Source organism: Doryrhamphus excisus, chromosome 2, assembly GCF_030265055.1.
Source record: "Doryrhamphus excisus isolate RoL2022-K1 chromosome 2, RoL_Dexc_1.0, whole genome shotgun sequence".
In the NCBI taxonomy this organism is placed as follows: Eukaryota; Metazoa; Chordata; class Actinopteri; order Syngnathiformes; family Syngnathidae; genus Doryrhamphus; species Doryrhamphus excisus.
The window spans coordinates 1,649,991-1,662,543 of NC_080467.1; the positions used below are offsets into that span (position 1 = coordinate 1,649,991).

The 12,553-nt window shown below is 37.6% G+C and overlaps 1 protein-coding gene across 2 annotated transcripts in view; it reads left to right on the forward strand.

Annotated features, from left to right (window-relative positions):
- LOC131106682 (adhesion G protein-coupled receptor A1) overlaps positions 1–12,553 on the forward strand; it is a 149,689-nt gene that overhangs the window by 49,027 nt on the left and 88,109 nt on the right. The window contains exons 8-12 of one of the 2 annotated variants that reach the window (XM_058055964.1): positions 4,651–4,815; positions 8,459–8,678; positions 9,548–9,697; positions 10,601–10,762; positions 12,028–12,252. In XM_058055964.1, the coding sequence (XP_057911947.1) occupies positions 4,651–4,815; positions 8,459–8,678; positions 9,548–9,697; positions 10,601–10,762; positions 12,028–12,252 (922 nt within the window). Of the gene's footprint in view, positions 1–4,650; positions 4,816–8,458; positions 8,679–9,547; positions 9,698–10,600; positions 10,763–12,027; positions 12,253–12,553 lie in introns of those variants that run through there. The other variant, XM_058055972.1, reaches the window with a different exon arrangement.

Sequence of the window (12,553 nt, forward strand, 5' to 3'; positions counted from 1 at the left end):
TGTGCAGATTTGCGATTCAGCATTCACAGCAATGCACATTTGCACATTTTTAATAAAAAAAAAGTTGTATTATTTTTCTTTATTAACACATCTCATTCACCCAAAGTCGGTAATAATTCATAAATACATGATAATGCACAGAACACCACTGTTCAATTTGTATGTGTTTATGTCTTTATGCTGCAAAGAAAGCTTTATTTGTCAAGCATTGAGATTTCCACTTTGTTTGTCGGTCCTTGAATGCATCATATTAGCTGTGAGACACAAACCTGGAACATATATATTATGAATCGTATTGTATTGTGAGGTACCATGAGATTCCCAGCCTTAGTCATCAGCGTACGACTGAGTTTCTTCTACTGCACAATATGACACCCCCTTTATCATTAATAATCTGACTTTAACTCCGACTTCACTGGAAGTCCCGTTCCCATTGCTCCGGTTCTAATGAATTACCCACTGTTCTTCTCTAGTATATACAAACTGTGTCATTTGTTCCACCAAGAGGAGCCGATGTAGGTCATGTTTGTTTTGGCGTCGGAAATGTCCCCCATCTGCGGAAACCCTACAAGGAGCAAAAAGTTCTTTTTTCTACCTAATGACCGTATGACAGATTTCAATCCAACAAAAATCTGGACTGACCTTCACCTTTGTTCAATGCTGCAGCTCAAATGGGTGTGAGGTGGAAACTCAACTTAATTCTTCATCAAGTTGAGTCAAAAGAAAAACACAATGATTAAAATACTTAGCACATAGTCATTATCCATGCTTGTTTAGCCACAGTGAACAATTGATGAGTCTGTTGAGGTTTGTCACCTTGGATCAATGACCTCTGAGTCATTAAGCTTCACCCCGTATGTCCTATCAGGATGGGAAGACTGAACACACAGGATTTAGTACGTGGCTTAAGGTCTGTGTGTGGATTTGTCACAGATTGTTGCAGCAATGGAAGCAGAGATGCCAAAGTCTTAGCAAAGTGACCTCTTTGAAGGTGATTGCAACGTGTTTCGGACTATTCGATTCTCCTCACCTGATTGTGAACCACCACTCCAGATGTCAAAGCGTTGTGTACTTTTTTGACTATACAGAATGAAGCGACATTGACGGGTCTCAGTTTCTTGTTGAGTCATTGTACGAGCGTCTTTCTCGTAACCTTCACTTCCCTCCTCCGTGTAATTATTTGCTGCTGAAGCTGCGTTGATAAGAAGCTCTGTTTACATTTCTCACAACGAGCATAACAGCATCGGACCCCCGAGGCTCAGTAGTTCTTCGATGTGGGCCAGACTCTTGCTGAGTCGTGGTGTCAGGACAAACTCCCAGTATTAACTGCGCTCGCAGCAGCAGTGGGACCAGCCTGTGATTCATGTTTCATTAATCAAACATTTTATAGCCCTGTAGCTAGGTGCTGCAGACACTTTGGATGTAGAATTCTTAATCCTTTCCATTTTTAATCATCGGAATCTTCGACGAAATGTGAAATAAAATGGTTTGGAAATGTTATCACTAGAATTACATGTCTGTGTCTTTTTCCTCCTTGCTTTTTAATGTTAATCTGCTTTTTATATGTCATGTTTTATGCTCAGACGTTGAATATTATACTGTACTCGATGGTGTACTTTATTGTTTTCTTTCAACGACAGATATTTGGGAGGGTTGGACGATTTTTTTACATACCGGTACATCGGTCTTAAGTCTTCTAATGATAAGAAAATTACTTATACCATAATAGTAATTACCATTACTTATACCAAATAATAAATGTAAACAAGCCAAGTTGCACACCGCGGCGGACTTTGATACATAAGATTAATGAAATGCTGTCATCGTGAGGAGAAGGAACGTTTGTGTGGGGAAGTATTTACTCGGCGGACCGTTCTCACTATGAACACTAAACCGCCCCCGACCGAACCCAACACCAGCAAGTTGTTTATCGCCATGGAACTATCAACATGGTACTATCAAGATTAGTTTAGATTAGTTACATTGAACAAGTTCACAAATAAAAATACAATTAAATACTAGTAACTATAGAATTGTATGTGGCACAAACATCTCCAAAATACCAAAGTAAAGTGCAAAGTTCATTCAGCACATCCGCCATGAACGCAACATGAATGAAACCTATTAGATTAGAAGTATTGAAGTAAGACACCTTCCTCCCCCCCCCATGGATGACCTCTGCTTTTATTGTAAATATTAAATATTTTTTGCCTACATTAAACATAAAAATGGGCTGCAAGGTTAGCTAGGAGACCCGAGTTCAAGTCCACCCTCAGCCATCTCTGTGTAGAGTTTGCATGTTCTCCATCATTTGAATAATAATATCAAATTTATCAGACATCCCAGCCAGTAATATAAATAATACAGAAATATCTGTCAGTCAAACATGAACATTATGTTTTTGAAGGCAGCAGTTTTTGTATTAGATCATTAGAAAGAAATACACGCCGTTGCCTTTTTGACCTCTAAATATTTCAATATTAAAACGGTTAAGAAATGAATTAAAAGATGTCTGCAGCGGAAAGGCTCCACTCATACATTATGCACAAACGATCCTTGAAAATGGGCCAGCATTTAAACATTTGTTGCACAGAAGGACAAATTGAAAGTTTGCTGTCTCATAAGCAACGTTATAGAAACAATTTGTTAAACGTCAGCTGGCAAGCACCAATGTTCCTAATGAGTCCTCGGGGTCCTCTTCCACAATGGTGCAGTGTTACTGTGGATGTAGGTCAGTGGCTAATAAGTGGCCCTTTGCCGTCAGGTTTGCACAAATGAGCAATTTCTTCATTTTTATTATCTAATGTGTGTGGGTGACCTTTTTCTAATAATGTTGAAAAAGCACATTGTGAAAAGAGCTGGATGCTTTCCTCGGCTCGGCTTGTTTTGGCAGGATGCAGCGCTACACTGGGGGGGATGTTTGGGATCAGGCTGCAACAGACTGGGAGGGAGAGGTGGGTTGTTGTTGTGTGTGGGCGAGGATTAGGGAGTTACCTCCGTGTTTCCCAGCATTCAGACAGTTGGTCCAGGTTCAACGATGATGTCAATGTAGACTCTTCACGTGTCGACATGATGATCAACAGTAGCCACGTTTACATGGACCCAAATATTCCAATTCCAGTCGGGTTATTTGCTCAAACGGAAAGAATCTAGCCTTTGTATACACCTCATTCCCAAAGAAAAGTGCCAATCTGAATGAATATACAGTAAACCTCGGATATATCGGACTCGGATATATCGGAAATTCGCTCACAACGGACAGATAAAAAAGAACCAATTTTTCTGAAATGCATTTCCAATAAAAATTCATTGCATATATCAGATTTTTTATAACGGATTTCGCCTATTTCGGACAAAATCTCCAGTCCCGTTCCAATGCATTTCCGTTAAATTTCCCTCGCATATATCGGATGGCCGCATCGTGGCGCTCCGATTCGCCGAATCGTGACAGGCCGCTATACAACGTCATTTGCAGCGTTTGCAGCGTTGCCTGCGCGTCCACGTACATTGGAAACATAGTCAAGGAAGTGCCTTTTTATAACGGATAAAATCCCATTTACGCATATACCGGATATAAATCCGATATATGCGTAAAACGGACATTTTCCGGTATACGCATATAACGGATTTCGCTTATATCGGACAAAACCAGTGGGAACAATTGAATCCGATATATCCGAGGTTTACTCTATAATGGCATTCACAGGGGTGGAATATTCCTTTCCCCAATCCGATTGAGGTATCTTGTATCGGAAAGTTGTCAGACTGCGTTCTTCTTCCTGGTGTTTTTCGTCTTCTGTTGTTTATTGGCGGTTGGCAAGCAGCTTTGGTGTGCATTAGCGCCATCTGTGGAACAGAATCTAAACCCTTCTATACGCCATTCACAAGTCCACTTTTATTAAAAAAGAAAATACATATCTATATAAAACATGTGCCGAGCTTAATTATAAAATATTAGCAAGATTGAACTTTATCTTTTTCCTGTTCCCGGGTGCGTTCTTCCAACGAATGCTGAGATATGACGTAACACGCAGCTCCAGATGTTCTGGAGTAATCGGCACTGGAATGCTGCGGAAAGTTTGTTTTTGATTCAAACTAAATTTTATGACTGGACGAAGGAAAAACTGGCAATACGGAGTTATTCCAACAAGTGAAAGAAAAACTTGATTAAGTTGGTATCACGTGATACATATACGTACATACGTATGAAGGGGATAAATGCACGTTTACGGTTACTTTTACCTCTCATAGAAGATGTGATTGTTACCATAGACACGGTGCGGCGGCAAGATCAGACACATAGGCACCTCCTTCGTGTTTTGCCATGAGTTATTTTTTGAATTCAGGAGTGTTTCACACCTTCCTTATCAAAATTCCGCCAACTTCGTTTTGGCTTCATTTGCGGTTATTTTCAGAAGAAAAGCAGATACTTGATTCATTCCTAACGGTACGTCATTAAAATCACTAATTCAACATTAATCCAAATCCACACTCAAATTTGACCCGAAATCTAAGCCCTAGTTACATAAACTGCTTGGAAGTGCTGCCTCCTCATGTTTAATCCTTCTGTGTGTTTCTTATACAAGCATGTAAGTATGAAATATACCCTAAATCCCAGTTTCATGACTTCTGTTCTTACTTCTCCGCCAGTGAGGTCATCCTTGCGAACATCGACGTGGGCCTTGCTGGTACGTGGGAGTGCCTGGTCACTAGTTCCCGTGGCAACAGCTCCCAGCAGATGGACATCGTTGTTCTGGAGACATCTGCGCCATATTGCCCTGCTGATCGAGTCATCAACAACAAGGGGGAGTTCAGGTGAGTCACAGTTCCACTGTTCTGGTGAGAGCATGAGGACAGCTTTGCACTTGTAGCACACAAAACCTAGTCGTGTTACATTTTAGACACATTTAAAGAACGCCAAAAATGTTAACACATTTTTATTTAATGTTTTATAATTTTAGTTTTACATGCAGAAAACTATTCAAAAGCATATAAATGCTGACAGGGACTTTTACCTTCATTGAAAACATATCAGGGCAGATTTCCGGTTCCTGTTCCTGTTTCCTGTTTCCGGTTCCAATTGTTAGCAAGCTGCTAACAAGGATGTTTTGTGATAAAAAAAAATGCATTAAAAACACAGTTGTACTCACACAGTGTATTGTTATAAAAGATAACAAAAAAGGATACATTTTGTTGTAAATTTTTTGTTAACCAAAAAATATTCTAACCAGGGCGTACACTAACCGAGGTACCACTGTAGTTTAGTTCATTTTAGTACGGCATGCATTTAAAAAAAAAATACTCAAATAACAAATTTAAGCATTTTTAGCACACTTCTGATGAAATACTAACAGCATATCAAATGTTGTTGTAAATTTTTTCTTAACCAAAAAAGATTCTAACCAGGGCGTACACTAACTGAGGTACCACTGTAGTTTAGTTCATTTTAGTGAGGTATGGATTTTTTTAAAATACTCAAATAACAAATTTAAGCATTTTTAGCATAGCATCGTGGTACGGTCAAGCTACAGTGAATCATTACTTTCATGCAAATTGATGCAAATCGAGTATTAAGGACACATAAAAAATATATTTTGAGAATAAAGTTGTACATTTATGAGAAAAAAAGTAGTAATGTTACCTTTGCCCAAGACCAAAGGTCACATAAGTCCCCTGTTTTCATTGCTGTCTTAGGCACTTCGTGTTGTGACAGAGTATTAAAGTAATAAAAATTTGGAGAATAAAGAAATAATTTGTGAGAATTTAGGAGTAAAAAAAAATTGTAACGAGGAAAAGCGGTAGAAAATGAATGAATGAATGAATGTTACAGGCAATTAATTTTTTAATTGCACATTTGGACCACTTGGTGTTAAAATAATATTAAGTATTGTGAAGGGATCCACACCAAGGAAGTGGAAGAACTGGATGCAGCTCCAGAGTCGCAGATTTAGACTAGTTGTCAGGCTACCGTTGAGGCGAGGAGTCTCGAGTAGGCGTTTCTTCAAGCTGCATCTACATACCCCCCCCACCCCCCCCGTGCTTGGGGTAATTCCAGTAATGATTCCCCATATTAAGCATTCACCGGCCAGCGTTGATTCTGAGGTATCAGCCATCAACCAATCCTTACATATCAAACCAATCTTATCCTCCGATCTTATCCACCATTGCAAAGATCTGAAGGTCAGCCCTCTTTTGCTCTGCTGGACTGACAATTGGAGTAAAGAGCCAGGCAACGACCTGTTGTTAGCGCTTATGAGCAGCAGAAAGAGCAAAGCTACTGTAACCGAGGACTTTAGTATACCGACTTTTTACCGACTAAATACCGATTTTATGGAAGGTTCAGTGTAAATAACACAACTGTATTGTTGTATATTTTTTTACGGGTATTGCTTAATGTTTTTCAACAAAATAACATTGGAAGGTTATTAAAAAAAAAACAAAAATGCAGACTAGTCGTCACGTCAGGGTTTTTAGAGATTATTAGCCATAAAATTGTGACCTTTATATAATATATTACCTTGTGTTCAACATTGAGGCCTAATTGAGTGTCAGAAACACACTTTTGCATCTCAGCTCACAACTATGATGTGTTCAAGGACCGCTGAACAATGGGCGATATCACAACATCACCATGAGTGAAGCATAAAGACATAAACATGGGCTTTTTAGCAGTAGTGTATGTACTGTACGCTGTACATTTCACTTGGAATATCACATATATCACTAATTATTACCCACTGACTTCCTTTCTTCGTAGGCAAAAGAAAAATCTGAATTTGTGGGGTTGCGAATGCTGAATAGTGATTATGTGGGCATCCACTGTATTTCAACGTCTGACATATTTTTAATAGGTTTTGCATATTTACATTGCATTCATTTAAATGTGACGGCGAGTAGAGATTATTCAGGTAGGTTAGGTTTAAGAGTCAGGCTTAAACAAATGACATGCAAAGGGAGCATTCACAGCTTCTGCTTTTATCTTTCTATATGCTGTATAATGCACATTAAACACGGAAGCCATATAGACCATAAATACGTATGGGCGGTAAATGTGTTCATATATTTTAATCATGTTTGGATATACGATATGAAGTCCCATAAGTATGACAGTCTTATGTGGCTACCTTTACTGCACAGCTAAAACCGGATAGGACGCATTGCTTTCACTAGTATCCATATATCTATATATATATATATATATAGATATATATATATATATATATATATACACGCTCACCACACATCTCACACATCCCCAGCCCAGCGACTCGCTCTACCTAGGTGTGTGTGTGTGTGTGTGTGTGTGTGTGTCTGTCAGCCTATGCACTTCCCAGCTCTCCTCCACTGCACAATCACCCATACTTTGCTTCTCTCGGAGCAGTGGCGTAATGGGCTGGAAAATGAGCCTCTTTTTAGTTTGAGACCAAATTAATGCCATTTATTACCAGGTAGTGTGAGTGTACGCATGGAAAAAAAAAGAGATGTTAGCACTTCCAGCGGATGACTATTTTCCATGGTGTGACCCTTACAGTTAGTTTTTATCCATAAGTCGTCTCTGCCAAGTGATGAAGGGAATTCCGACCGACAATTTTTTATTGTTTTTTATTAAAAAAACAAAACAAAACCAATAATCATTATTTTGACCCAATTGGAAACCAATTAAATAAAATACATATTTTATCCATGAAACGGTACCTTTACGGAAAGAATATTCAGTGTTAATAGTAATTTTTATTTACTGTATTTATTTTATTGATATTTGTAATTTTATATAACGTTCTTATTTAAGAATTTCTTCTTAAATTGCTTGCCTGGATAAATAAAAAAAAATAAAAATTCATACATTACACTCCAAGAAGGGCAGACCACACAACGGGACCACTTCGGAGAAGAGTGATTTGTGATTTCAGTGCCTCCACAAATTTCCCCCCTGAAAATGACCTTTCAAATATAAACAGTTTTAATGAAATATAATTAATTTTACCAGCCATCCTATTTATGTACTTGACAACATATGACATTAAGTGAATGACTTTCGCTATTTCGCTAAGTATTTTTTTTTTCATGGAGATATCCTATAAAGATATTTAATCATAAACAATATACCCCAGTGTCATCATCTGGATGACTTTTATAATACTTTTAATCTTCCCTAAAAGCTTTTAAAATTCATTTTCTGAATGTAGATTCAGCACATCTTTTTTTACGTATGCAATAACTATTTAGCGGTTTTGTGAAGTGGCTTAGCATCTAAAAAGACAGGTTATATCTAATTAGGGTAAACTGTAAACAATATATGCAAATGCTATGCATTTGCTAACAGGGACAATTTCCTTGCCATCTGGTGTGTCCTGTCAGGAACCTTGCTAGACACTCCCAAATCATAGTTCCTCCATCTGTTCCAGCTGTAGTCTACGCAGCCCAAATATCGTGTTATTTGGTGATATTGTGATTGCAGGTGGCCAAAGACTCTCGCAGGCATCCTGGCCTTCCTGCCTTGTGCCCCTGCCACCTTTGGCTCTGCTCCTCGCCCCTCAGGGAGTGCCCCTCGTTCCTCCGGTCATAGGGAGAAGAAGGCTTGGCGTCGCTGTGACCGTTCCGGACGTTGGGACGCTGAAGACTACACTCAGTGTCCTTATGCCAGCGAACTCACCCGTGTGCTACATGAGCTCACTCAGGTATCAATAGCATATATCAGTTATATCAGTTTATATCTCGTGGGAATGCTGAGAGAAAATAAAACTCAAATACCAATATTAAAGGTTTTCAATAAATAAAACTAATAAAATAAAAATCAATTAATCAAAGTTCAGTTTATTTGCGTCTGTCAAACCATAAGGCATAATTAAACTGTATTCAAAAGGAAAGTCAAAACATTAAGTATCCATTTAACAATAATCAGAATGAAAAAAACATCTTTTGACATTTCTAAAATATGTTCATGAATGAGTCATGCTGTTTCATAGTTGAAAAAACCCTATTATTATTAAATTGTTAAATTAAAAAATGTAAATTCAACTTTTTTGTTTCTAAATTAACCGTTTTCACTCTTGAAACTAATTAAAATACAAGCTAAAATGCAAACAATAGGAATAATATTCAGAAGATGCATTCAAAGACTTTAAGATGATGTGTAAAATGTATTATTATTATTTATTTATGAAATAATATACATACATAGGGAGCGTGCAAAGAGCAGGAAAGAGGCAATAAACTAGAAAAAAAGGGGCACTGACAGTGTGGGAGCGGGATTTCATGACCAGACGACGTCACTTTGGGCATTATGATCGCTTATTAATAGAAATTCACAAGAAATAACTTGAGAATTTGCTCCAAGAGGTGTTTGAAAAGTTTACCCATTCAAGTGAATGAGATACGCTTCGCTCTCGACAAGCTCACGGAAATTATCCGAAAAAATACGAAAATTTGAATTTTTTTTTGCCCAATGGCACGCAGCCCCACAGAGTTGACACAAAATTGTATATCTGAAAAGTGCCCGGCATTCCATGTGATGATGTACTGCAACATGTGCTTCATGTTACCACAGATAACCATCAACACCACCAACGCCCAGCCGTTGGGACAGCAGCTGGTGGCCTTCACCAGCAGAGCAGCTCACTTCTCTGACGTCATGGATGTCATCTTTGTCACGCACCTTGTGGAGAGACTGACCAGACTGGTTGAGAAGCGCAAGGAAGTACGTGTGTACATAATATTTTACTTTGTACAATTGTATACAACATTGTTGCGATGTCAAAGTTAACATGAAGGATTTCTGCTTGCCTTCTATCTTACTCGTACTGTTTATAACCATCAAAATGTACTTGCATTGTTAGATAATAGTCCGTTCTGAGAATGGGTATTTGTTCTCAGCTGTCTGGAAGCAGGGATTTGTCATTTTGTTAAGAAACAATCAGCGTTGCTAGCTCATACAGAGACAATAGTGTCTTTTTGGAGGCATAAATCGACCAAATAGACCAAAAATTGATTGACCAAATTGACCAAAAAAAATATTCCAACACACTACTTATAATTTTGTGCATTTATTGTGCAGAAATCTAAACCTTTAACTCCTGAATTCTTTCTCGAACCATGGCACCATCAGACCCGAATGATAAATGCGGCTTGTTTTGGTTTAAGTGAACTCATCTCATGTCTGCGGCCAAAGGCAGCCAGAGGCCCTGAATCCGACTGAATGTGGCGGGTAGTGCTGAGACTAGCTCTCACTTGTCCAATTACCTCTAACAGGTCATGAGGGAGAGGCTATTATTAGGAGATATTTGAAGTTTTATATCTCCTACGACAAGGCGGCGGAGGCCACCCACATTCATCTAATGAGGAATGGTAAAACGAAGCAACAATGAAAAGTACAGTAAGTAAATAGCAAGCTGCCATCCCAGTGAAGCAATTACTCCCCTTTAGAGCTGCTAATCTAAATTAAATCTCTCTATAATAAATGAAGCCACCGTTGCCTCCCTAACAATTCGGACTCAAGATTATAAATGTGTCTGTTGTCAACCTGATTGATGTGCATGATCTGTCAACCTGTTTTATGTCCTTTCAATGTCATTTAAATACACGTCTGCGTCCGTCTTTGCAGCTCGGGGACTATATTTCAGACATAGCCAGCAACATGATGCTGGTGGAGGAGCATATCCTGTGGATGGCCCAGAATGAAGCAAGAGCGTGCACTCGGATCGTTCAATGTGTGGAGCGCATTGCTGATCTGGCACTGAGCGGAGACAATCAGGCTATTTCCAAGGTATGGTTAAATTATAAAAAATCGTAGTAGCAGTAGTGATTTTGTTTGTACTGCAACCCGGTTTTGACTCGAGGATATTTCCTTCCATTTCATATTTGCCTTTGTTCATAAACAAAGCACTGTGTTTAAGAAGTAGTGATAATCAGCCCTGTCTCTTAACCCTTAGATGCACGAGTGACTGGACCCTACACTCTTCCATAAGTGGTTCAAAAATGACATACTAGAATCAATGCGTTTTTATGCCAATTTTGCCATTTTGGTTAGGAATAATCACTTGTATTATATTTAGTATTATATTTCGGAGTTGATAAGTTGATAAGAATCAAAGGTTCCAATTGGATTCCATAGAAAATGCATGCAGGTCATTTTTGACCCACTTATGGAAGGTTGGGGTAGTAACACAAAAACAAAAAATTCTTAAAATGTATAAAAGTTTAAAATGTGAATGGCATGATATCAAAAACGTGTTTTTTGAGGAATACCTGGAATATGAAATGATAAAAAAAATTAATTACAAAGATATTTCAAGAAAACAACCTGACCAGGTCATTTTTGACCCACTTATGGAAGATTGGGGTAGTAACACAAAAACAAAAAATTCTTAAAATGTATAAAAGTTAAAAATGTGAATGGCATGATATCAAAAACATGTTTTTTGAGGAATACCTGGAATATGAAATGATAAAAAAAATTCATTACAAAGATATTTCAAAAAAACAACCTGACCGGGTAATTTTTGTCCCACTTATGAAAGGTTAGGGTAGTAACACAAAAACAAAAATTTCTTAAAATGTATAAAAGTTTAAAATGTGAATGGCATGATATCAAAAACGTGTTTTTTGAGGAATACCTGGAATATGAAATGATAAAAAAATTTAATTACAAAGATATTTCAAGAAAACAACCTGACCGGGTCATTTTTGACCCACTTATGGAAGGTTGGGGTAGTAACACAAAAACAAAAATTTCTTAAAATGTATAAAAGTTAAAAATGTGAATGGCATGATATCAAAAACGTGTTTTTTGAGGAATACCTGGAATATGAAATGATAAAAAAATTTCATTACAAAGATATTTCAAGAAAACAACCTGACTGGGTCATTTTTGACCCACTAATGCATCAAAGGGTTAATGAGGATTCATTGAAGCAATAGGTGTAGAGGGTCAGTGTGTCCAAGCCGGACTGGATCAGGACCAGAGCCAAGACAGTTTCAGTGTGAGCCCAGCCTCGTTCGTGTCATTGACATTTCTATCTCTCTTTCAAGGTGTCTGCTAACATCGCTCTGGAGGCCTTTCTCATCCGACCCTCCAACTTTCTGGGGCTGTCATGCACAGCACTTCAACAGCCCCCGTTGTCTGGAACGTCACCGGGTAGCCACCCCCCCAAGGAGAAGGATCCGAGTAGAGAACATGACACCATGGGCGAATCGTTCCTCAACTTTAAATGTGACACCCTCAATCGTGGATCACCAGCCAGTCAGCTCAGCAAGGTAACGCTACTAAATGTTGATGTATTGGTAATGGTATTGGTTTTATTTTATTTGAACATGCATCAGATTTAATTTTAATTTTAATTTTAATTTTAATTTTAATTTTAATTTTAATTTTAATTTTAATTTTAATTTTAATTTTAATTTTAATTTTAATTTTAATTTTTTAATTTTATTTTTTTAATTTTAATTTTAATTTTAATTTTAATTTTAATTTTAATTTTAATTTTAATTTTAATTTTAATTTTAATTTTAATTTTAATTTTAATTTTAATTTTAATTTTAATTTTAATTTTATGGT